Genomic DNA, 27,188 nt, shown 5'->3' on the forward strand with positions numbered 1-27,188 from the left:
CATGCCTCATGTTGTTCCCCTACCCAGCGCCTTCCACCTACTGACAATCTGTTGGTCCTCCTGAGCCTAGTTTATGAGGCCCTTCCTCTCCCACATGGCCTTCCCAGATCTCTCCATCGGAACTGCAGGACCCTCCTCCTGCCTTCCCCAGCACAGTGCCCGTGCTGCTTCTGTGACAAGCACATCCTTCCATCTTCAGAGAACACTGCTCACGTGTCTATGTACCCAACTAGGCCACCCTCCTAAAGGCAGGGTTGTATCCTATTTAAACCCCACCCCCCACGCCAGTGGCCAAACAGTTCCTCACGTAGCCAATATGTACTTTAAATTTTTTTTCTTTTCATTTAATTGAATGGGAAGTAAGGTAGGATAAATGGAGCCAGGTTATAAAGAGGTAAATACATCAGAGTTCACTCATTCAGTTAATATTTATTGAATGCTTACTGTGTGCCAGGCCCTATTCTAGGGCTCTGAGAATATATCCATGAACAAACCAGATAAAACTCTCTCCCCTTGTGGAGTTCACAAGAGATCTATCATGAGGGGTGGGGTTACCATAAATTTATATAAATTCAAGCATACCTAGTGGCCAAAAAACAAAAACAAAAAAAAAGGACACACATTTAAATAGTTCAGTTACTGGTGTTATAAAAGTCTACTGATGCTATGTAATTTTTATTGCATATTGTATATAATATATTTACTATGTTCATAATATATTCATATCTATGTATCACAGGGATTCTAATTTTAAGACTATACAGAGAACTTCATTGGCAATTTAAGAAATTTTCAGGGATCATTTTCAGCATGCTTGATTTACTTCTGATGCACAGTCTAAAAATCTAAACAGCTTGTGAGTCGTGACTCTACCATACCAAAAGGAAAACACTGAGATTACTGGGCAGAGCATGAGAATGAAGACATGACAAATCCATGTCTGCTCAGGCTAGTCTGGTTAAAGGGAACAAGAGACAGTACATTCATGTGAATACACAAGGTCAGTCAACAATGGACATCACATCAAGAATTAAAACAAAACAAAACAAAAAACCCCAAAACAGTTCATGAGCCATTTCCCATTGTTTTCTTTTTAAAAATCTAAAACAGTAAGATCTTGAGGTCATAAATAAAGAAAAAAATCTTAACATACTGGCTTATTCTCATTAAAGGTTTGTCACTTTCATATATTTTTCAAAGAGTATTTTAAAAAGAACACATTAAGAAAAAAATCACTTTAAAGTTTTCCAGTAATTTTACTCTATATACATTAATTCTAATCATTTAACCCTGAAAACAATCTTTACTTGTACAATGTAAAAATATTTTTGACAGTGACTAGAAAAATTCCATTACTGTAAAGCTACAAACAAATTTATGCTCCTAAGAGCAAAGATAATAAAGCAAAAATAATAATTATACTAGTGATAAGCACCAAGATGAATTTTTTTTTGCATTTAGGGCCTGATTGGTTGTATTTAAACATAACCTCTGCAACACTTTATTTGGCAAAAAAAAAAAAAAAAAAAAGGTGGGGGGGATTAAAAAGTATACATACAGAGGTCTGGAAATAATGAAGAATGCCCACTTTAAAAATAAAACAGTAAAATCATACTTTTTAAATTAATATGACATTTACAAAATATATTCATGTCACTTCTCTTCGTCTTTATACAATTTAGATTGCTCCTTTTTTTTTTAATGTGTTGTCACACTAATATAAATAAATACACTGAACCATGGGAGTCTGCTGTAATGAATCCAAATCATTAAGAACTAGATCCAATAGCTCAAACAATCTTAGTTGCAACTCACTCCAACTACTGAGATAGATTATTATTTACCTTTGTAATTTTTTAAAAGCCTTAGCCAGATGAGATATCGTATGTGTAAGTGTGTGTGTGTGTGTGTGTGTGCATATATGAATGTGCGTGTATGCATGTGCCAGAGCAGTGTGAGTACAACCCAGAAACAGCAGTGATATACACACGAGTCTACACAACGGCCTGCACGACACGGGCAGCCGGACACTGAATACCCCTCCAAACAAACCTGAGGCTGAGAAATGAGGAAATGAGGGGATCTGTCATCATATTGCAGAATTAACAACAGGTCTGAAAAATGAAGACAGGTAGGAGGCCTTGGCCAAGATGTTCCCCTGACGCTGGAGGACGAGAAGCAGCGACAGTCACTTTTGCAGGCAGGGATCAGGGGACCGGATCTGGCTGCAGTGGTAGGGATTCCCTGGGTCTGCAGCCGAGGATCCCTGCAACTTCCTTCCCCAAAGGGCATCTGTCGTGGCCTCTGGCAGTGGCCTCCACCTCACCCAGTGACCTCTATGGGATCCCAGCTTGTGAGCTGGGGTATCCCCTCCTGCTGGCCACAACCGTTAGCTCAATACAGACACTATCCCTTCTGGAGGCTTGGCCGAAAACCATCCCTACTTTCCATTTTCAACACAGTTTCAGAAGGGGAGGCTCCTTCTGTCCCTGTGGGGTCCCTGAGTTTGAGGTAATGCCAACACCCCATACGCTGGAGAGCAATGACGTAGGAAGTCAGGCAGTCCACTTTAGAACTCAAGCAATCGACATTCAATATGAGCCAGTTTTTGTTATCGCAGTAATAGCTCTCAGTGAGATAGTTTCTCTACACAACTTCTAACGTATGGGGTAAAGAAAAAAAAAGTATTGCTGGAAAGATTTTTTAAAGTGTCTTGTTGAAACTCATTAAAGGAAGGAAAAGGAAACCGATTACTTGTTCACCTTCTTGGTTCCTGTCCTTGGCTTTCAAGGTCAAAGAGCACCAAGGTTCCTGTTAAGTTACTTAAAGGTTCTCCTGGCCCCTCCACCCACACAATCCTAGGGAATTCCTTGGCCCTCTACTTTCCAAATTTGTAATCATATCCCTGGGTGTGTCTATACAGCTTGTTAATTCAGTTTCAAAATCCACAGCATTTTTTTTTTCAACAAAACGAGATAGTTACATTCTTTAAATGCCAGCCATGAAATCATCATGTGAAAAAAAGAACAAGTTAGATTATATATACATAAATTGAATACAATTTTCTCCTTTTTAAAGGTGTATGTTGAAGACATGTTTAAGAGTGTTTCTAAAGAAAAGGCCTTAGGGAAGGAGCCCCATACTGTGTCCCACAGTCTGATGCTCTGTCCCTGTGCTGTCAGTTCTTAAGCTACACTCTAGCTATGACTTGCGTCATGAACGCCACCTCCCCAAATGGGCACATTAGATGCAGAGACAAACTTCGTTTATAACTCAGTTAATTTTAGTCACACCAGAAAAATGATCTAACCTGTCCAAACATGCAACTTCTTTCTTCCCCCATTAACTAAACCCCCTTCTTTAAAAAAAAAAAAAAAAAATAGGTCAGATTGGAGGGTCAAGTTAAAATCCACCAGATTTCAGGTTAAACTCTCAGGGTAGCATGATTTCAAATTCATAGCAGCCTTCAGTTTTCTGTATTTTCCTATATTTATCACAAGTAAACTTCCTGGACCATAATATTTAGGGAGAAATTAAAAGGGTTTTATAGTATAGTATAGTATAGTATAGTATAGTATAAAGTTCCAGAAATTCTCAGTTTATCAGGGTTTACTCTGAGCTCAATGTCCTACAACGTCTACACGATACAAGTACGTGAACAAGAAGGATTTGAAATACAAAAAACCCTTAGCTCTGTGTCATAAATAAATTTGGGTAAAAACGCAAGCCTTCCACTGAATCATCTCGGCAAAGATGGCCCATCTTCTCTGCAAGAAGCAACCTAGGAATCAAGGGGGGACACCACAATCATTTGTCCATTCAGAAACACAAATACAGTGGTAAGGAAGAGCAAGGACTGCACTTACCTTTCCTTAGCCAGGAGGACAGACATTCCCACCAGCTTAGCAAACTCTTCTGATGTCAGGGATCCCTTTTCTGAAACCTACCAGAAACACAGCAGGGACAAAAATGTGTTAATTTAGTCCAACTAAGTACTCACCTAGGGAGACTGTCTACCAGGATACTCAGGAAGTAATTTACCGAATTTCTTACTCAAATCCAAAGAATATTCACTATAGAACTAAACCCTCTTCTCTAGTGTTTAATTCTACAAATGCGGAAGGACCGAGAGAAACACAGTAGAGCCAAAAATACCCAAATAGGATGAAGCCCTCTACAATGTAACGAAGGCTCTATACTGAACTGAAGAAGAACTCTTTGAGATTCTAAAAAGGAACATGTAACAAATTCTAAATGAGTGCATATTTCATGCTCCAGTAAAGGAAACTTATATAAAGGTTAAGCTTTAAAATATATGGTAGAAATATCAAGTCTTAAGCCTCAACTTCCTCATCCTCACCTAGTTTAAAATAAGTGTAATAAATACGAATTATTCAAATTAAACAGGATCACCACAGAGGCTATGAAGGCAGTAATATTTCAAGTCTCCTAATAAGTAATAGGAGTAGTTTGACCAGTAAAATCCATCTAAACTACAGCTGCTTTTCATGTATTTCCTTAATATTTTATTTATTTATTTAAGATACAGACAGTGAGAGAGAGCATGAGCAAGGAGAAGGTCAGAGGGAGAAGCAGACTCCCTGTGGAGCTAGGAGCCCGACGCGGGACTCAATCCCAGGACTCCAGGATCATGACCTGAGCCGAAGGCAATCGCTTAACCTACTGAGCCACCCAGGCACCCCTGCTTTTCATATTTTTTGAAGCAATTATTCTGTAAAACAACCTCTGATATTTTATAATACCACTTACGTAGGTGTTACTCAAAGAAAAAATTCTGTCAGGGGTCACATTCTGATCAAGAAAGTTAAAAACCTGTCCGTGAGACTGAGCTTCAAACAAAAAGACAGCACCTCACGAATTCCAGTTCTCCTTGGTTAAGTTTCAAAAACTTGAACAATGTAATTTTGATTAATATTTATTCACTGTTAATAATGGGTGTTTTTGGCTAGTCCGAAGGTGGTGAGTTATCTCAACTGATTATTCAGTTGAGATAGCAGTTACAGATCGAACAGTTACAGTTACAGATCGAACTCCTTGTTCTACTCTTTCCCCCTTCTCACTACCGTACTTGACTAGTAAAAAAAAGTAAAAAAAAAAAAAAAAATAGGTGTTTTTAATTGGGTCTACAAACATTACTTTTTAGTAAAGTTAAATTCAAAAGGAAATCCTGTTTCTCAAGTTGCTAGGCATTCAGGTCTTGGTGGGCAGACTGATGAGGAGGAAACGGGGTTCACATACTGTCTCCAAGGCTGAGGCCACCATTTCCTCTTCCTTATGGCTCTGAAGCTCAATTACCATGACGCCACTGTCAAAAACTCGGAGCCTAAAAACCACAGATGGGAGAACAAAGCTGTGAATATCTAGGATCTTCACCCACTAAGGAAGTGTAGCTACAGCATAACTAAAAAGCTCGCGAATAAGCACTTAATGAAAGTATGAACTATAATCCACATGCTGAAGAAAATATGTCTGGCTCTCTTTAATGAACCTGGGGAGAGGAAAATATAATGCACAGCTGAACATCTGTACTTTTAAATCTCCAGAAACTAACACAAGATGTCTAGCAGAGGGGCTGGTAATTCTGACCTCCTAGGAAGAGCCCACATTCCTCTGTCACTGCCCCCAAGTCAACAAGACTTGGACCACTAACCCTGATAAGGTGGGAAGCCAGGATAAGTGAATTCTGTTCATTTCATTCCAAGAGGGGCAATATGGTGGCTCACCACACAGACGGCAGGCCCGGCAGGCCCAGCAGGCCCTTCCTGTCTACTCTGTATGGAACAGTGGCTCTAGTTGGCAAGCTTCCCGCAGAGGTTCTTTTACCTGAGAGGTAATTTTAGCGCTTCCAGCATCTTGCAAGCATTCACTAAATCTTCTGGTGAGAGCAACTAATAGGAAAAAAAAAAAAAATCCAGTTTACACTGCAAATTAATAGAGTGATGTTATATAATTATAATGATCACTAAAACACAAGAGGAAACTTAACAATTATCATCTATCTGTGACTTAATCTCAGGGTCATGAGTCAAGCTCCATGCTGGCCCATGGAGTCTAGTTAAAAAAATTTTTTTTTTAATAAAAACATAAAAATTATCATCTATCAGGGATTTTAGGTGGCTTCATCACTGTAAGGCAAAAAGAATTAATAAAGAAGCAAAGCAGCGCTATCTTACCGAAAACAGCACAAGCCATGTGTGTAATTTTAATATTAATAAAATATTAGTAGTCATTAATAAAATAAAAAGGAACAGGTGAAATTAATTTTAACACAGGTGTTTCATTTAACCCAAGAATTCTAAAACATCAATATATAATCAATATAAAAATTATTAATGAGATATTTAACTTCTTATTTGGTACAAAGCCTCCTACATGTGGTATATAATTGACACTTCTAGCATAGCTCCATTTGGATTAATTGTATTGCAAGGTCACAGTTGTCACATGTAGCTAGCTAGTGGCCACCCTTCCAGACCACACAACCTTAAAGAATCAGCTCAGCATGGTGGCTGACAAGTACAGCTTTGAGTCACCCAGAACGGCTCCAGAGGCAGCCCGGCCTGGGGCCACATGCCTGTCAAACCACTGTTTCCAAGGCACAGCCTTGGTCAAATAAGTGAATCTTTGTGAGCCTCAACTTCCTCATCTTCATATCATGCCCTTGATGGGCAGAGTGAGAGAGGCTACCTCTCTGGGGTACCACGAGAAGGAATGGGGCAGTGCGTGCAGAGCTCCTGGTTCATAGTCAGTACTCACTGATAGCACTCACGGTGACCAGTCAGATGAAGACACAGCAGAGGCTCAAATATACGGCGCTGCAGTAAGCGCTGGAGGGACAGGTCTATGAGCTATTCGCACAGAGGCGACTACTGACACCGCAAAACTGTGTTTGACTAAAGGGCATGAAGAGTGCACGGACAGACATGGGGGGCCAAGGACACATGGGTGTGAAGAGACAAGGAGGGTTAAAGAACAGCCACTGCTGATTCAGAGCCCGTGGCGGAGGGCAGCTTTCCCCCGGCTTCTCCACACACCACCTGTCTCCAACCCAGTGAATCTAAAAACATTCGACAACCCCAGAGAAAAGACATCATATACAGGCTTATTAATGACAGTATGGACACAGAATAGTAAAGCCAGAAGGTATCAGTCAACCCAAATTCCCATTTCAAAGGTAGGGAAACCGAGTCTCAGTGAGGGTCAGTGAGCTACTCCAGGTCACTCAGCACAACACTGGCAAAACAAGGGACAGAGTCTTCCTCTCAGATCCCAAGGCAGTAGAGCACTCTTGTACTACACCACACCACTACTGGGATAGTTCTGGTGTTCTCAACCCTTCCTCAAATTGTATTCACTTTGGGGAATTTGTGTTATATTAAGAAAGTCTATATTTAGTTAAAGAATATCTAAATGTTCTATTCTTACTTCCATTCCTCGAGCTCGGTTTACTAAACAGTACACCTCCGTGAGTGACATTATTCCCCCTCGTTCCTGTTAAAATATGGAATTTAGCAAGTATTAGGTTATAATTAGAAGCAGTTGGCATTTCTTAACAAAAATCATAATCAGAGTAAAATCAGGAATCACAGAACTTCCTAAGAAGTCTTTAAAAACTAAATATACACACAGGAAAACCTAGTCAGATACATGAAGCATTTCAAATTCAGTATTTGGATTTTAACATCATTATTATTGTTTTAACATTTACTTCAATGAGAAGAGGGCCTCTACACCACGTTTCAAAAAGTGTATTGAAATGTTTTAAGTTATTACAACTAATAAATGAGTAAACTATGGAATTAAACAGGAATATCACCACTGTAACCCCAAATGAAGTTAACAGATCTAGCTATTGACTAGCTATTGACTATCTAGCTATTAGGGGCTGCTGCTACATCACAAAAAAAAAAGACAAACAGGCATTATGTACCCCTTGATCAAAATGCACAGCACCCTCTATGAAATATTCAACAGAAAAAAAAGAAAAAAGAACTTCTAGCTGTAAATTCCAGTCTATAAGGAATACAGGGGGCAGGGAAATATGTCAAAATAAAATCAATAAAATCTGAGACACTCTATAAAATAAACCACTAGCTTCTTTAATAAATACATTATGTGGGATAGAAAAAAGAGATAAGAGAATGGGAAACATGGAATTTAAAAAAAAAAAGGCATTGAGAGAAAAATCAACCGATTGCAAGGTATCCTGATTTGAACAAACTAACTGTAAGAGAAAATGTGAATACTAACTAGATATTTGAAAATACTAAAAAATTATTTTTCACTTTTCCTGTGTGAAATGGGATTATAATTACATCTAAAGCATGTTTATCATTGTAATTACATACTGAAAAGTTTACAAAGTGATGCGATGTCTGGGATTGCTTTAAAGTAATGTTGAGTGAAGGCTGCTTACACACGAGCCTGGATGACAGGCACACAGGGATTCATTATACTATTCTATTTTGTCACGATGGAAATACTTCTTTTTTTTTTTTAAAGACCTTATTTTTTTAACAGACAGAGATCACAAGTAGGCAGAGAAGCAGGCAGAGAGAGAGGGAGGAAGCAGGCTTCCTGCCGAGCAGAGAGCCCGATGTGGAGCTCGATCCCAGGACCCTGGGATCATGACCTGAGCTGAAGGCAGAGGCTTAACCCACGATGGAAATACTTATTAAAATAAGCGTTTTAGGGCGCCTGGGTGGCTCAGTGGGTTAACCCGCTGCCTTTGACTCAGGTCATGATCTCAGAGTCCTGGGATCGAGTCCCGCATCGGGCTCTCTGCTCAGCAGGGAGCCTGCTTCCTCCTCTCTCTCTCTCTCTGCCTGCCTCTCTGCCTACTTGTGATCTCTCTCTCTGTCAAATAAATAAATAAATAATCTTAAAAAAAAAAAGCGTTTTAATGAATGGAGTTTTGATTGCCTGAGTAATGTCAGAAGATATATCTGTATTATGAAATGATTAACAGCACACTTGTATTAACATCCAAACACCTAAATGTCTCTAAACATCTCGAGATCATATATTTCCTTTTGAAAATCAGAGAGAAGAAAAGCTTTCTATCAAAGAGACTGAAGAAGTTACAGATACCTGAGATGGAAATTGAAAACAATCTAGATTTTGACAACAAATCCACGAATAAGTACACCAAACTGATTTAATATTCCTAAAAGGAAAAATAACATGTGGGTTGAATAGTAGCAGCACTGGGAAAGGAACGTAAAGCTGGTGTTTAGCTTTCCGATGACTTGGCAGTTACTTAACACAACCAAGAGCCTGCCTGGATTCTGTTTTTACCTCTAGCGGTGCCTGCAGCATCCCAGCCAGCTGCTTGGCCAGCTGCATGTGGTACTGTGTGCCCGAGCCGTAGGTTTCCCTGGTAACTGGGTTAGCTATTCCCATGCTCAGCAAATAGGACTTAAACCTGATGGTCTATAAGTAGAGAAGAAAATGCACAAAAAGACAAATACGTGACATTCATCTCTCCACCCCAACATTTGAAATCTTTCCACTGTAAACTCCATTCTACTAGTTATTTCTGTATCCACCCATTTCTTCCACCTTGTTCCTATAATATAAACTCGAAGAAACTGGATTTCTAGGAGTTCCCTGCATAAAGCTAATTAATTAGTCTTCTTCCTTCTCCTGTCTTGATATTTCATACTTCAATGACCTCACAGGTCTGGAGTGAGAAGAGGGTTAGGAAACAACTGTGCTGTATTTAATGCCAACCAAATGACAGAGCCAAAAACTTAGAAAGGAACGTGGCTGGGATCAGTCTGGAGACAAATTTAATGAAACAAATATCAAACATATGGTTATGTATAAAACAACCACTCCTTACACATTTCACTATCTCGCTTTTCCACACTTCAAGAGAAGGTACTGAAGTATCTTTTAATCCTACTGGCTGACTTTTTCTTTAATACTTTCATATATCCACAAGCCCTAACAGAAATCACTACATTAAGAAAGAAACTGCTGACCCACCAAAACATCACTGCATTATTTGTCCAATCTGGTTTCTAATGCCTTAAAAAGGCAACCTATTTACCTCATCTTCTGTGATGTCACCTTGCTTGTCTTTGATCTTATTAGCAATTGATTTTGATAACTCCACCATTTCCTTAGCCTGTCAAGAGAACAGTAAAAGACTGAAAAAAATCATGTCCCCAAAGTGTCTGCTTACAAAACTCCTATCATAACTGGTAGGAATCCAACAGGTGTAAATTACACATACCTTGACCATTAGCTTGCTGAGGTCTTCAAAGGCCTGAAATGAGAAATGAGTTTTTGTTGGAATCTCTCTAAAGAACTAAAATGTTTTAAAGCAACAGAATACTCTATTTTCTTCCCTTAGACAAACATTTTTGAAAATGTCCTACAAATATCAATTTATACAATTTGTTTAAAATTTATATAAATATTTACATAAGTAATAAACCCATCTTATTCTAAGAGTTCGATTTAGCTAAGAAGCCATATATTTTCCAAAAACAAACTGCAAAAAAAGACTTTTTACATTTTCCAAGAGAAAACAGTTATTATTGATTAAACAAACAAAGGGTGACATAAGTAATACATTGTTGAGAAAAATATTATTTACTGTTCTTTCACACAAGTAAGAAAATTTGTCACTGGTTTTTCCCCAAACCATTTCCTGACGGGAGGTCAAGAATCAAAGGCTTTGTGATGCTTTCCCGGTGGAAAATGGCAATGTGCAGCTGCCGGAATACTTCCTTGGCACAACAATTTTGGCTTTCATAGCAGGTGTGATTTAACTGAGAGTGAAAACCTCAGCCTCTAAATATTGAACAGATTATACTTGTAGCCTTGGATATAGTGGCTATCACAAAAGAAAAACATTCAAATACCACCCAAACATACTTATATAAAACTCATCGGTAGTTTGATTTCCTACAATGAATATCCACTTCAAAGTCTTCCTCAAACTTAATCAGACATATTTATAATAAATTCATTTCATGTGGCCAAAACTATACTTCCAGTAACAAACGTCTTCCAAACGATGTGCACAGACGTTATTTTTTAAACCAATTAAGCAGCTTATCATTAAATGAAAAATCTTTTGGGCCATACAGAATAGTGGTCCACAGATTCTGATTAGCTCATGCCCATCTTAATTACAGGCAGAAAAGTATCCCCCATCTGCAAAAGGATTTTGCTAGAAGAATAGAGTGCTATGTGAGATTCTTATGGCCAGACTTACTAAGACTAATACTGAAAACAAAGGGGAATGTGCACACACCTAACAGGAATTTCCTCAGATAAACAAAAGGCTGAAACACTGGATTCTTATCAGCAACAGCCAGCAGATGCAGGAAACCTTTTGTGGGAAATTCTGGGCACCAGCTCTGAAGCTAAGTCAGTTCTAACATTTAAATGGAAGGCAAATCACACACCAACCTAGTTTTCAAAAGTAAAACACACACACACTTTATACACTTAGATTCTTACTTCAAATATACAAAATATTGATAGACTTCTCTTACCTGTGTAAAGAAAACTAGTAAGAGAACACTTTTTAAGATTTTATGGTAAATCTCTTTATTTACTGTGTTACATTTTCATATAAAGAATATGCTAAAAGGGGGCGCCTGGGTGGCTCAGTGGGTTAAGCCGCTGCCTTCGGCTCAGGTCATGATCTCAGGGTCCTGGGATCGAGTCCCACGTTGGGCTCTCTGCTCAGCAGGGAGCCTGCTTCCCTCTCTCTCTCTCTGCCTGCCTTTTCATCTACTTGTGATTTCTCTCTGTCAAATAAATAAATAAAATCTTTAAAAAAAAAAAAAAAGAATATGCTAAAAGTAACAGTGACTATAAACTAAATATAGAATACATAAATTAGCGCTATTTCTTACAGTCGGTAAAAAATAAATACAAATATTTTAGTATGTTAGAATACCTATATTTTAAGTAATCATAAAACACAAAAATTTGGGTGCCTGGGTGGCTCAGTGGGTTAAGCCACTGCCTTCAGCTCAGGTCATGATCCTGGGGTCCTGGGACCGAGTCCCACATCGGGCTCCTCGCTCAGTGGGGAGCCTGCTTCTCTCTCTGCCTCTCCCTGCCATTCTGCCTGCCTGTACACTCTCTCTCTCTCTCTGGTAAATAATAAATAAAATCTTAAAAAAAAACAACAACACAAAAGTTTCCTTACTTCTATCTATATTATTGTTCTAAAATTTGGAATTTGCCAATTATCTAAAAAATAGAGAAATTATCCATAATGAAATTAAAGCAACATAACACAAATGCAAGATAGATGCATTTGCCCATTCTATCATTTTAACTGCCTCTTTATTGAACCATCTATCCCTCTGCCATAGTCACAGTCAAATCTCCACACCAATTTAAAAAAAGGGGGGGGGTATCTGCTTTAAAAGTATCCTTATAAGTTGATTTATTGCATTATTTCTTGCTTTCAGTCATTATTTTGGTTATTAGCTTTAGTAACTATCAATATATTCTTGAATTTTCTGTTTCAGTTTTATTGTTTGTTTTTTAAAAGACTGTATATTTGGGTGCATATGCTCGGGAGGGGCAGAGAGAGAGGGAGAGAAAGAGAATCCTAAGCAGACTCCATGCTCAGCCCTGAGCCAGTGCAGGGCTCAATCCCAGGACCCTGAGATCATGACCTGAGCAAAAAATCAAGAGTTGGATGACGGAGACACCCAGGCGCCGCCCCTGCCCCAAGAAAATGAAATTTTCTTGATTCTTTACCTTTACTTATTCTGTTCCGTCTACCTGGATCCTTTTACCCTTACTAGTCATCTGCCAGTGACTGCTAAACTTTCAGGCCTTGGCTTCCATTACATTTGCTAACAAGGCCTTTCTAACACCCAAAGAAGTAAGAGGCCATGTAATATGTTCATGTTGCACCCACTGTTTTCTCTACCATGGCATTTTTCCAACTGTAGAGAACACCTGTTTGCCTGCCTGTCTTGCACTGTCGTATCTAGAACATCTACCTGATGAAGTACCTTTGCATAAGGTACTACTTGCACAAAGTAGAGAGCAAGGACCACCTGGTGAATAAATCACTGACCTGGGTGAGAGAACATGATGATTGTGTTAAATCCTTTGAGCTACACAACTGTGTAAAGATTAGATTGAAATGGAATAGCATTTCACAAATTAGGAAAAACATGATTTTGAACACCACATTAGTATGGCACCACTCAGAAAAATACTAGTAATTCAAAATCAGTTCACTGCTCTATGCCATCTCCAAAAGTGTCACACAAAAAGATGACAACAAATGTCACCGAACTAGGACAGTGATGATAGTACCTTCCAAATGGCAAAGAGAGGGGCCATGACATAGGAGGACCACACTTGTCTGCAAATCAGGAGACCTGAGTTCTCACACCCTGCTTCCGAACCTAGTCACTAGCTCTGAGATGATTACTTCTCTGGATAGTAAGAACCCTTGTAATGCCAAAATGCTGAACTTTATGAATTTATAAGATTTTATTTTATTTATTTGACAGAGAGAGATCACAAGTAGGCAGAGAGGCAGGCAGAGAGAGAGAGAGAGAGGAGGAAACAGGCTCCCTGCTGAGCAGAGAGCCTGATGCGGGACTCAATCCCAGGACCCTGAGATCATGACCTGAGCCAAAGGCAGCGGGTTAACCCACTGAGCCACCCAGGCGCCCCTGAACTTTATGAATTTAAAGATTCTGGGAAAATGGTGGCTATGGCAGCAAAGTTTTTGAATCTCTCCAAATCCCAACATAAGGACAGACAGGGCAACTAGATCTCAAAACCAAAAATCCACAGGCAGCATATACTGTAAAACTAAGTGACAAGATAGCATTAAAAAAAAAAAACCTCAAGATACAAGCAGGTAGGGACAAACCACAAAGAGCCACAAGATCGGCATGCTCTTCGCCTCTAGGAAGGAGAAAGAAAAGGGAAGCAACAGGGCAAGTGATGGCTTCCACAACAAGAGAACCCCAAAGGAGTCCACAGGTGTCACTGGAAAGAGAGTCTAGCCAATGTGAGGACAGGAACCGAAACTAGGAGGGTTTCGCCCACTTCGATAATGGGTGGGTATGAGGGGTTCTCAAGGAAGGGCTGGCCCTCCAGGCTTCCCTTCCAGAAAGGGATCCTACACCAGGGAGAAACCGCTAACAGAGGATTCAAAAACTGAGCAAGATAAGAATAAGAAGAGAGGAAGGGCAAAATAAAGGTCCAGATAAAAATAGGGGAAGAGAATATAGGGCCAGGAAATCAGAAAGCAAGCCATCACCTTTTTTTAATGCTGCGTGAATACGAGAAGAGAGAGTTCTGTAGAAGAGACAAGCTACCTAGACAAGCTACCATGCCTTCCTCTCAAAGTGCAGGAAAACTAACTTCACATGAAAAATAACAAAGTATCAAGGTCAAATGCCACACAAAGTTATTATAGAAAAAAGAAAATAAGGAGTAGAATAATATTACAGACAACAAAAGCAAGCTGGAAAGACATGCTCACAGATCAGCTAAAAATGTAACCTTTTATTTTCAACATGAGCTAAAAGATGTTAATAAAATGACATAAACCGTGAATGGATAAAATAAATCAGAAATGAAGTGACATGATTCAGGAAAGAATTTTTGAAAGAATCATTTCAGAAATAAAGACTATATTGGAACATAACAATGAATAAACACAACAGATAGAATCTTAAGAGAAACAACAGGTTAGAAAGAAGGAAATTTCCTAATAAAAAAAGAAATGAAAGAGATAAAAAAGGGTTTGAAAGTCACCAAGTGCGGGGAGACACCTGGGTGGCTGTTGGTTAAGCGTCTGCCTTTGGCTCAGCTCATGATCCCAGGGTCCTGGGATCGAGTCCGACACTAGACTCCTTGCTCAGCAGGGAGCCTGCTTCTCCTTCTGCCTGCTGCACCCCCTGCTTTGTGTGCTCTCTCTCTGACAAATAAATAAATAAAATCCAAAAAAATAGAAAGTCACAAAAGGTAAAGCTGGGAAGTAGAACTGTAACATACAGCTAATAGTCTCAGAGAGGAAAAATAAGAAACAATTATCAAAACTTATAAAATTTTTTTAAATTCCCTGAAATTAAAACAATTTCTAGAACCAAATACGAAGAGCATATTGTATACCTGAGAATAACAATCCAGAATGACTAACACATCAACACTTTCTAGCAAAATTACTGGGCTTTATAAAACAGAGAAGGGGGAAAAAGCCTCTGGGCATCTAGGGAAAACAGTGACTTTTCAGGTAATGGCGGATTCCAAATCTGGGGCAGGAAATAAACAGGCTGGTCCTGGACCTTTTGCCACCCTAGATAGTAAGGAAGCTATCAAAGTCTACCAGGTCACATCAAAAGCACTCAGGAGCTAACCTAAAAAAGCTCCCACTGGCCAAAGAGGGGACAGTATGAGCTTTAAACAGGATAATAACTGCAACTGATTGAAACCCATCAAATATGTTAAGATTTGTAAATTCATACTGCTATGTAAAAAGACCTCTAATGAGTTGCCATTAGAGGATGATAAGGAACCAATTTATTACCCTAATGATAAAGAAAAAGGCACTTACTCTGCTTCCCTGTATGAGCTACATCACTGAGTATTCAAGCAGTAGATGAAGGGAAGCATCTCTTCAAAATGTATTCTAAATAATAAAAAATAAATCCTAGAATATCACATTTGTAACCACTGGTGGACCAGCCAAAGCAGGCAATGAACATAATCAGCTGCTGCCATTGTCCACAAAGATATGGTGTGCCTTCTTAGGAAAGAATACAGCATCACCACTAGTCTCAGCAAAGAGATCAAACATGCATCTGACCAGGCCTCTGGATCCAGCTGCCATTTTGCAGGGAATACTCAGGGCTGAGGAACACATACAACTTTACCACATATATGAGGCCAGCAAAACCTAGGCCAAGGGCATTTAATAAGTCAAATGACCTTGATTTCTCAAGGATCTGTATTTTCAAGCTAGTGAGCCCAGAACTGGTAATATCGTGGTTAATTTTATATGTTGACTTGACTAGATCATGGGGTGCCCAGGTTCTTGATCAAACATTGCTGATGAGTCTGTGAGGGTACTGCCACATGAGGTTAGCATGTGAATTGGTGGGCAGAAGCAGAACTACCCTCCTCACTGGGGGTGGGCATCATCCAATCCACGGAAGGCCTGAACAAAGGGTTGGAGGAGGGGAGGACTCATGCTTTCCCTGCCTGACTGGTTAAGCCAAGACAGTAGTCTTACACTACCCTTGGGCTGGACCTAAACCACCAGCGTTCCTGGTTCTCTGGCCTTCGGACTCCGTTTAGGATTTCTATCACCAGCTTTCCTGGGTCACCAGCTTGCAGTGGCAGATTGTGGACTCTTCAGTCCCCACAATCACATGAGTCAATTCCTTATATTAAATGGCATTGTATGTGTATATATAGAGAGAGGGATACATTGATATCTACATCTATATATCAATATCTATATATCTACTATTGGTTGTTTCTTTGGAGAATATTGAATTCTTGATTAATACAGGTATCCCATAACTATTTGCAGTTTAGACTTTATTTGATTGATATACCACCTTTGAAATTCTATGAATGGCACTAGTCAATGGGATTTTACTTATAAACTCGTATTAAAAATTAAAGAATTATTTCATAGAGTCATTTCATAATAAATCCCAGACCAGTTTTATATAAACACAGGAAGACCAATGACATGCTGCGATGTAGTAGCTAACCGCAGAATCCAGCATGCGTAACTGCTTAACTAGACTGCTTTCCCTTTCACTTGCATTTCCTCAAATATGATGAAATTGCAGAAACACAGCAAAGTACATGCTCGTGGCTGTTCTCCTGGTGGAAGGGATGGACTGGTCTGTGCCTTTCTTATTGTGTCTGTGTCTGGTCCCTGAGCATCAGTGGTAGAAAACTGTGTGGTGTCCAGCAAGGTTAACAGCCACAGGACAGCATTTTCCCCTCAACTAAGTTAACCAAAAGTCCAAATAATTATAACAAAGGGCCAGAACTCATTAGGAGGATTCTCCAATCAATCCCATCTAGGTTTTAAAATTTACACACAGCAACCCACAATGTTTTCTAACATCACAGAAAACAAATGTGAGCTTCATTTTTCTTTTTGGAAAAAGGTTTCTAAAACATGTTTTAACTAAATCATACCAACCTGAAGGAGACTTGGAATAAGAGACTGTGGCTTCAGGCAAACTAAACATATTCTAATACACATAATGGAATTAGTCACAGCTACCTCCAAAAGAATACGCACAAATGACCTAAAAACCTGACCGGAACTTATATATTAGTTACCTCAGAAATGTTTTTGTCCGTTTCTTTCCTTTTTTCTTCCAATTTCCTTTCAATGCCTACAATTCCTACAGCCCTTATTCTTCCTGGCTGAAAAACAAAAGTAGAAAATAAAACATACAAAATAGGAAGGACCCACTCTTTTATAACCCATCACAATGTGTTTTCAATGGTGGGAAGGGACCCACAAAGAACCAAAGAAAACCAGCACACGATTACATCTGGTTTCCTTTCAAAACATTTGTCAGTTTCTTGTCATACATAATGATTTTCAAATCATTATTAAAAAAACTAAACATACAATAACTGGCATATTTTACCCTGTATTTAGATATAAATTAAATTCATGTTTGTTCTTTGGCAAGCTATTACGTATGTATCAGATATTTTATAGGGTCTCAAACAGGCAAGAAATTATAGTTAAAATTTTGGTATTTGACAGTTATTACACAAACTACTTTCACATATTTAAGTGTCTGTGCATGGTTGGTGGTTAATTTAGACTGGCTGAAAAACATCACCCAGAGGCATTGTCCATTCTCTCAGATGCCACACTGATTATGAAGAACAGAATGTAATGAACAGAATCTAACTTCTACCACCCCAAGAATCACTCTGGTAACTGGTCGTTTATTTTTGCTAAGTGTCTGCTGTCTGCAGAGCACTAAATTAGGTTCTATGAATACAAATGATTTTAATCAGAATATCATTATTTTGCTTCTGGCAAAGTTCTATAATCACAGAAATCTTTTCCTTTAATGAAGGTGCAAGTACAGAACCAAAACTATTAGATTAAGAAATAGTCTTAACAATACCTGGGGTCCTCTATTTGTTTGCAATGATTGGGAAACTGGCATATTCTCCCATCTTCTCTGTGTCATTTCCTCAGATAAACGCCTGTAAAACTGTTGTACACATATATTCACTTTAAGTGAGTCAGTCAGGTTAAAATATCCTCATAGAAATCATTACTTAACATTTCTTTAGTTGAAAGTCCTGTTCAGTCATTTGCAACAAGCCTAGAAGTCTCAGAAACATCAAAGGAAACCAAAGGAAGTTCTCTTCTTGGATCAGCTTCATAAAGCACAAAGGGAAAAAAAAAAAGAAAGAAAGAAACTGACTTGCTATATAAAGTGAGCTATTCTCAACAAAGAGATGAGTGACAATGAATAAATAGACCTACTTTAAACAATCCCACATATGTGGATTGTTTTTAATCTATAGTGAAACAGATATAGTGCCAAGAAAAATATACAACCATTATCCATGAAGGAAGCAGAGAATAATTTGTCTAGGTAAAATGTGAAGCCAGAAACTAGGGCCAAAACATCCCTACACTCACAAAAAAATCAACTATATTGTTCAACTACTGTGAGAATGATTTCAGATAGTCGCTTATATTTGCTTAGTGCCTACTGTGTGAGGAGGGCTGGGTGAAGTGCCATAGAAAACCACATAAATAATTCAGGGTATCAATGAGGAGATAAATACACACTTGTAAATGTCTGAAGAATACTTATCCAGTGACTTACTAATCAGAACATGTAAACTATCATACTATGGAGTAAGTACTTCAGTGATTAGATCTGTGTGGAGTCAGGAGGAAAGACATCCTGCCTTAAGGCTGTGAGCTATCAGATACTAAGAGGGTTCAACATTTCACTGCATTATACTCTGCCTCTTTAACCAAACCACTGAAAACTTTACTGGTAGCCTAATAGCATTGACTTAGCATAGTTCCAGCTTGTTTTTTCCTTGGAACCACACCCTCCTGCCTCCCATTCCCACCAAAACCTAAACCTCATATTTTCTACTGCTAAGGCTTAAGATATAAAAATTTTATTGTAAAAATATGGTGAAACCTGGTATGTTGAACAGTAACAATTTACATCATATTAACAACAACAAAAACACACACAAGCACACCTTTCTAGTCCAATTTTACGCATATAAAAACCTACCTCAATCTGGCCATGTTCTTTGAAGGAGAGTTTGATGTAGGAGTTCTTACTGCTCTGGAATGGACCAGGTTCTTTGTTGGGTGGAGCTGGGTGAAGATGAACCACTATTTTGGCACTAAAGGATAAATGTAATGAATTTAATTACCTTTTAAGAATCACTAATTCTGTTTTCATAATTTTTAATATATTTAAGTTCATTTTTAAAACTTATATACATCCTGAAAGGAATCCTTATAAACTGTGTATAAATTCAGTATTAATGAAACTTTCAAAAACACCTCTACTGGGTCGCCTGGGTGGCCCAGTGGGTTAAGCCTGTGCCTTTAGCTCGGGTCATGATCCCAGGGCCCTGGGATCGAGCCCCACATCAGGCTCTCTGGTCAGTAGGGAGCCTGCTTCCCCCACGCTATCTGCCTGTCTCTCTGCCTACTTGTGATCTCCCTCTCTCTGTAAAAACAAAACCAAAACAAAACAAAACAAATACAAAACACCTCTACTTACAGCTTTTAAGCTCTGAACCAAGAAGTTCAAGTTAACAGCTCTATAGATTAAAAATGTGGTTTCAAAAATAATAAGTTCAAAATAAATTGGCCAAATGTGTGACAGTTCATTATTTTGGTTTACGATTAGGGTTTTCCATGTACAAAGGCAAACCCAAAGGTTACCGGGGGGGGCTATACTTTCTGCCAAAGCATACTACCCTAGTCATTTGAAAACAAAATGTGAAAACTTATCTGTGTAAAACTGGCCAGCTGACATTTTATTAAAACTCCATCCAAAACTAACATTCTACAATATCATTTTTGGAAAATGCCACTCAATCAACAGCATGATCTAGAAGATAATCCAACAGCAAAAACAAGTCTCAAAATGCTGCTGCGCTAGAAACACAAACTACCATAATCTTTATGACTACCGTTGTCTCCTGTGCTATTAAAAACACTGGTATATTTGTTCAGTTTTGTAAGTCTTTTTCCCTAACCTGCTCAATAAATAGTCTGCTTCCATAAATTAGCAAAACCAAAAAACTCAGTCAAAATACTTTGGATATGCAGCGTAGAGCTTTTCCCTTATGACCACATTACAGGTCTGCTTATTTATTATTCCATTTCCTTTAGGTCCATTTGATTCCTAAATATTGCTGTGAAATTGAAATACTGTGTGTGGGGCCTCCTCAGTGTAATAAATGCTTTGGTTAGTAAACTGGGCCAGACTTGTAAGGACTCTTCACCTATTCCTTTGTGGTGAACTTCTTTAAGTGACTGAGCAAATAAACTGCAGTCACTGTAACAGGACTGTCTGACATGAACTGTCAGGCAGAGCAACCAAATACGACAATCAGATTAAGGGAACTGAGCAAAGAATTACATAATCTTTAAAACAGAAAAACCTGAGCCCCACGATCAGATTTTGTCAAAGGAAACTCAGTGAAGAACTGAAGATTATAAGACAAAGTGAAGTTTAAGAAATCTCCAAGTCGGCAAAAAAGATCCGGGCCAGTTTTTAAATATATTCATTTCGCAGGTCATTCAATTACCGTATTTCAAGTTTAAAAAAACCACCCAATCAGGGACGCCTGGGTGGCTCAGTTGGTTGAACGACTGCCTTCAGCTCAGGTCGTGATCCCGGAATCCTGGGATCGAGTCCTGCATCAGGCGCCCAGCTCCATGGGGAGTCTGCTTCTCCCTGACTTTCTCCTCACTCATGCTCTTTCTCAAATAAATAAATTTAAAAAAAAAAAAAAGATTTTAAAAACCACCCAATCAGAGAAGGATCTTGGGGGGGGACAGGTTAAAAGGTGAAACTATATGGACAATTTTGAATCAATGAAATATGGTAATTGCTTGGGGCAAGAGGGCCGAGAATAAAGAGAATATTTGAGAAATGTTTACATGACATATTATTAAATTCTTCCTCACTGGAGATGTTTAAAAAATAAGATACTAATGGGAAGGTAAATTTTTTTTCAAAGATTTCATTTATTTGACAGAGACATGGCGAGAGAGGGAAGACAAGCAGGGGGAGTGGGAGAGGGAGAAGCAGGCTTCCTGCTGAACAGGGAGCCCAATGTGGGGCTGGATCCCAGGACCCTGAGATCATGACCTGAGAAGATGGCAGACACTTAACAACTGAGCCACCCAGGCACCCAGGAAGATAAATATTTTAAACAATTTTTGTTATACAGTTTAAATTTTCTTGGAACACAGCAGAGGAAAATTCAAATGATTTGCAACACCTTCAAGTTTTACTTTGTAGAACTTAAGAAAAGCAATATACACAAATATCTAATCATTATGTGGTGCGCTCGAAACTCATACAATATTGTATGCAATTGTACCTTCATTAAAAAAAGAAGGGGGGTGCCTGGGTGGCTCAGTGGGTTAAGCCTCTGCCTTCAGCTCAGGTCATGATCTCAGGGTCCTGGGATGGAGCCCCACATCAGGCTCTCTGCTCAGCAGGGAGCCTGCTTTCCCCTCTCTCTCTGCCTGCCTCTCTGCCTACTTGTGATCTCTCTCTGTCAAATAAATAAGTAAAATCTTTTAAAAAAACAAAACAAAACAAAACCCAGATGGAAAAAAGAGAAAAATAAAAATTATAGAAATAACCTAAAGTCTGTACTTTTATTAACCTTTCTAAAATGTCGGTTTCTTTTATGTCAAATAAACAATCTTGCATGCTAGCTATACACTATAACTAAAGCATGCATTGCATTTTCAGTGAAGTTCTGTATCTGTTTCACCTCTACTGAAATAACTATACTAAAGCTCAAAATGGGCCCACAAGGAAAACAAAATTCTTATCAGCAATACTTGTTCATAAGTTGCCCTCAATTACATGCACTTAAAATAAAAGCCAGATTTTTCTGTACTTGATTAAAAAGAAACATTTTAACGTGCGGCTTTAAACCAGGGTGATGACATGTCCTGGTTTGTCTAAAACTGTCCCATTTTATGCTTCCTTGATCCAATTATAAACAGCACCCCCAGGGCACCTGGATGACTCAGTCAGTTAAGCATCAGACTCTTGGTTTTAGATCAGGTCATGATCTCATGGGTCGTGGGATCAAGCTCCTCATCCAAACTCCTCTTTGGGCTCTGTGCTCCATGGAGAGTCTACTTGAAAGATTCTCTCCCTCTGCCACTCCCCTCATCGTCCTGACTTGCTCTCTTGCTCTCAAATAAGTAAATCTTTTTAAAAAATGATTAAATATAATAAACAGCACCACCTATTACTTTTATAAATGTCCCAGTTTGGACAATAAATATTATGAAACTCTATTTAACACTGATATCCAAAAATGTCAAAGTGAAGAAACTTAATGATCAACTAGAAATAGGAGTAAAATCAGTCATTTTTCTCGGATGAGTCACTTCTGATTTTAAGTACTAGATTCACAAACATGTCAAAGCGAATGCTTGTGGAAAGACATGAAATGACAGCTGGCCAACACTTATTTTGACCCAAGGATATTACAGCAAATCGTAGTACTTAATTTGTCCATTTATCCATGAGTTTAATGTAGTATCTTCCTAGGGGAGCTTCTGACCAACGACTATTCTTTATAAAGCCCCCCAAAACAATCATCAGATTCATTCCCACATATGCAGCCATGGTACAACAATAAATCTAAGTTGGTAATAATAGCTTGACTGGGACATTTTTGTGAAAAAAGACTGCATCAGAGACACCTCACCTTTTCCCAATTCCAGCTGCCTGTTCTTCAATGAACACGATTTGGGAAAGAGGAATGGCCATGCAGCACTCCTAGAAGGAAACCATACAAAATGTGATTCAAAAAGTCTCCTTGTCAGAAAACCTTGTTTTATAGTATTTAATAGAGTGTCATGTACGTGTACTTAATAATAAAAACAATTTAAAAAATAATAAAATGATTTTATTCCTTAAATAAACTGAAGGAAAATGGAATGAAAACAGTAATGTGGTGGCATTTTGCCACATGGAAGAATGTAAGAGTTTTAAAAGCTGGGGACGCGTCGGTGGCTCAGTGGGTTAAGCTTCTGCCTTTGGCTCAGGTCATGATCTCAGGGTCCTGGGACTGAGTCCCACATTGGGCTCTCTGCTCAGCAGGGAGCCTGCTTCCCCCCTTCTCTCTCTGCTTGCCTCTCTGCCTACTTGTAATCTCTATCTGACAAATAAATAAGTAAATAATCTTAAAAAAAAAAAAAAAGCCGCTGTAACCATCTTCGTTTTTACCATAGGTACATCTTTTTCGGTACTTATATGAAACTTTTTACATGTAAGCTATCCTTCTATGGAAAAAAAAAAAAAAAAAGAAAAACAGAACAGGCAAATCAAAGCAACTTTAAGGAGTGCTACACAGGTGATCTTTTTTTCTTTTTTTCTACACTTCACTCACCATTTTTAACAAATATACTGATGTAGGTTCCCTTTATTAGTACATTTAATTTTAAGTTACTATAAATGATTGGCATTCAATAGGTCTAAGGGTTTCTGAATTAGCCTCTTGATATGAAAATCAAAAAATGATACTAAGATTAGTTTATAAACATATGTTTTAAGGACACCTATCTTCCAAAAAGACTTTTTCCTAAATACATACTACTATAAATGATTGGCATTCAATAGGTCTAAGGGTTTCTGAATTAGCCTCTTGATATGAAAAATCAAAAAATGATACTAAGATTAGTTTATAAACATATGTTTTAAGGACACCTATCTTCCAAAAAGACTTTTTCCTAAATACATACTTCTTTTAGAAGAATTAGACGTGATTAACAGTTGGAAGGTATGCGTTACCAACAACAGTGATGTCACCACTAAGGGAGTAAATACTGATTCTTGGGGGACAAAAAGAGTCAGATTTTGCAATAGTTAGTGGCCTTTCAAAGAGCCTCAGTATATAGTTTGACTGTAAAATTCAAATTTCATGGTGGAATGGGCAGCAATTATGAAAATACCATAGATTACTTCTTTTACTGGCAACAATACAAACATACACTTTCAAGTTAAAGCTCTTTGGAGTTAAAATAGCTTTATACACATAACTTGTTCTCTCTTCCTAGAGATGAAACAATAGGGAGGTTTCTCCTCGTGCTGAGTGACTTAGAGGCCATTCTTCTCAATATCTAGGTAAAAGCATGTACTTCCCAGCAGACCTTTCTTCCCAGAGTCTCAGGAACAGGTTGTTCTGAAGACCCCTGACAATGACTGGGAGAAATATTCTCATTACACACAGAACATTTGGGTATGAAGTAGGTTCTAACTGATGTTTTAAAACAGGAGTGACCATGATTCTCTCTCTACTCAGCAATTACAGACTTTTCTGGAGTTGAATGAGGGACAACCCCTAACTCCTTTCTCTGCACTCCATTCAGAAAGATCACATGAGACACACTCTTTTAACATTCTGAAAATGGAAATTTACTGCATTTTTTAGTTTTGACAAAAAGAAAGAAAGACTTCAATTATTTAAAACCTAAAACAGATTTTTTTTTTAAACTCTTTATCTTACATGATTTTTCTGATCTCTCCAAATTAGTCGGTGTGTACTAAGAAGGAGGGTCCCAGCATCAAATTTTATCTAGAAAGACAAGATCATCACAAAACATTAATGATGTATCACTCAATGTGGTCCAGATTTTCCTCCTCACAAGTTGCACAATAGTTAAGTTAATCGTATAAACACTAGAGAATTAGGCTTGCCACAAATTAAAGAGAAGCAGTGTTACACATTTTGTAAGCGCGCTCTCTCTCGCTCTCTCTCTCTCTCTCTCTCTCTCTATATATATATATGCAACCTTAATAAAATTAGGAAAAAATCACAAACAATCTAGATGTGTAACAACAGGGTAGTAGTTAAGTATGATACATTCATACTCTGGAATCCATGAGAGGTTAAAAAGAATGAGGTAGAACTGCATGGACTATCACAGAATTCTGTGACAGAGTTAGTGGGGAGCGAAAGCAACTTGCAGCACATCACATATAATGTAATCAGACAGAAGATGGAGATAATCTCCATATTCCCCAAACTACATTGTGAGATATATGCATATGTCTGTGTGTACACACACACACACACACCCAAGTAGTAGGAAAAGATATAAAAGGAATACTCACTGATCTGTTAACAAAGATTATCTCTGAAAAAGTGTGAGGAAATGGGAAGAAGAAAAGCAAAGGCCCCCTTTTTTAACCACTTCACTATCAATTGAATTTTTTTAATTTTGTATTAACATATAATGTATTATTAGCCCCAGGGGTACAGGTCTGTGAATCACCAGCACTCACCATAGCACATACCTTCCCCAATGTCCATAACCCCACCACCCTCTCCCTCATGGCATTGTGTCACCTATTCAAAATATAAATGTAAAAAAGTTTGTAAAACTGTAATACAATTGCACACACAAAAAAAGCCTGCTGTGTCTTTAGGACCAAACCCTTAATCCTCATCCTCTGTTATTATGCATTGAAAATCATATAAATAAGCAAATTTTAGAGTCTGAATCCAAGAGATAATATATCAAATTCTTTCATTTCTGTTAAAATTAAGAAATATATTGGAAGCTTCTATTTAATTACTAGGAAGTAGAATCTGTCATAAGGTAGGACTTGCTTATATCCTTTTGAGTAGTTAGTTATTTCTTAAGTTGTAAGGCTGGTCCCATATCAAGGCCACCTTACAAGACAAACTCAGAGGGGGAAGGATGATACTGCATTCAGACAGATGGTGACTACACTTGTGCGGAACACGGCACAATGTATAATCTTGTCAAATCACTATGAATGCTGTACACCCCAAACTAATATAACATTGTGTGTCAACTGTACTCAAATAAAAAAAAAATTGTTTAAGTAAAAAAAAACTCAAAGGAAAGCATTTTCATTGGGGTCCAGTTTATTACAAATAATCCTTTTGAATTTAAAATAAACGGGTTAGGGACGCCTGGGTGGCTCAGTTGGTTAAGCAAGCTGCCTTCGGCTCAGGTCATGATCCCAGCGTCCTGGGATCAAGTCCCACATCGGGCTCCTCTGCCTGTGCCTGCCATTCTGTCTGCCTGTGCTTGCTCTCTCTCCCTCTCTCTCTCTGACAAATAAGTAAATAAAATCTTTAAAAAAAATAAAATAAAATAAGCGGGTTAAAAAGCCAATGAATAACCGATTAGAACATGTATATATCATTAAGCAAAAATAATCATAAATATGCGTACATAATTATGTATGCAAATTGACACTTAATATATTACAAGATACTCATGATATTAACAAAGAAAACCTAGGTTTCAAAGTGGTATACATAACATGATCATACACACAAACAGATGGATAATGTGTCAAAAGCAATTGTTTATGGGTAGTAGGAATACTAATTATTTCAAGTTTCTTCTTTTGGCCTACCCATATTTAACCACTTTATTATTTGCCTAATGAAAAAAAAATAAGAAATTTGTTAGAGACATACATAACTTCGTGTAGTTTGAAATATACATAAATTATTTTTTGTTAAATCAAACATATACAGAAACACTTTCTCTGTCAAAAAAAAACTTCTTGGATTAAAACCAATCCTCTTTTTAATATCAATTTTTAAAAACTGTTTTCTAAGAGTAAGGTGTGACTATATTACTAATATGTTAGTCATTATCAATATGGTTAATAAGCTTTGATGGTAAGAGAACTACTGAGCCATCTAGTTTAAATACACTCTGTGAGGTATCATTCCACAAAGGCACTTCAACCCCTCAGAGAAAAAACTTGATGAGTTCCATATTTCCTACCAAATCAGAAGTTAAATACATGTACTTCTGGCACTTAATTCAGTCTGGCTCCAAATGTTTATGCGAAACCAAATAACTGAGTTTAAGAGATTTTAAAAACTTCTTTTTTGTCCATGTGTAA

The 27,188-nt window shown here is 38.1% G+C and overlaps 2 protein-coding genes across 4 annotated transcripts in view; both read right to left on the bottom strand.

Annotated features, from left to right (window-relative positions):
• LOC309848640 (thrombospondin type-1 domain-containing protein 1-like) overlaps positions 1-3,943 on the bottom strand; it is a 34,854-nt gene extending 30,911 nt beyond the window's left edge. Inside the window, exon 1 of the mRNA XM_082700523.1 lies at positions 3,867-3,943. The gene's annotated coding sequence lies outside the window, so the exon portion shown is untranslated. The remainder of the gene's footprint in view (positions 1-3,866) is intronic.
• VPS36 (vacuolar protein sorting 36 homolog) overlaps positions 410-27,188 on the bottom strand; it is a 31,437-nt gene continuing 4,658 nt past the window's right edge. For 2 of the 3 annotated variants that reach the window (XM_082700526.1, XM_082700527.1), the window contains exons 2-14: positions 24,799-24,867; positions 22,999-23,069; positions 19,305-19,419; positions 18,159-18,248; positions 17,347-17,433; positions 10,262-10,294; positions 10,076-10,153; positions 9,319-9,453; positions 7,447-7,512; positions 5,845-5,909; positions 5,260-5,344; positions 3,867-3,943; positions 410-3,781 (exon numbers count right to left, since the gene is read on the bottom strand). In XM_082700526.1, the coding sequence (XP_082556652.1) occupies positions 3,688-3,781; positions 3,867-3,943; positions 5,260-5,344; positions 5,845-5,909; positions 7,447-7,512; positions 9,319-9,453; positions 10,076-10,153; positions 10,262-10,294; positions 17,347-17,433; positions 18,159-18,248; positions 19,305-19,419; positions 22,999-23,069; positions 24,799-24,867 (1,065 nt within the window). In that variant the 3' untranslated portion in view covers positions 410-3,687. Of the gene's footprint in view, positions 3,782-3,866; positions 3,944-5,259; positions 5,345-5,844; positions 5,910-7,446; positions 7,513-9,318; positions 9,454-10,075; positions 10,154-10,261; positions 10,295-13,087; positions 13,136-17,346; positions 17,434-18,158; positions 18,249-19,304; positions 19,420-22,998; positions 23,070-24,798; positions 24,868-27,188 lie in introns of all 3 variants that reach the window. The other variant, XM_082700525.1, reaches the window with a different exon arrangement.

Source organism: Mustela nivalis (genome assembly GCF_964662115.1).
Source record: "Mustela nivalis genome assembly, chromosome: 15".
Classification (NCBI taxonomy): domain Eukaryota; kingdom Metazoa; phylum Chordata; class Mammalia; order Carnivora; family Mustelidae; genus Mustela; species Mustela nivalis.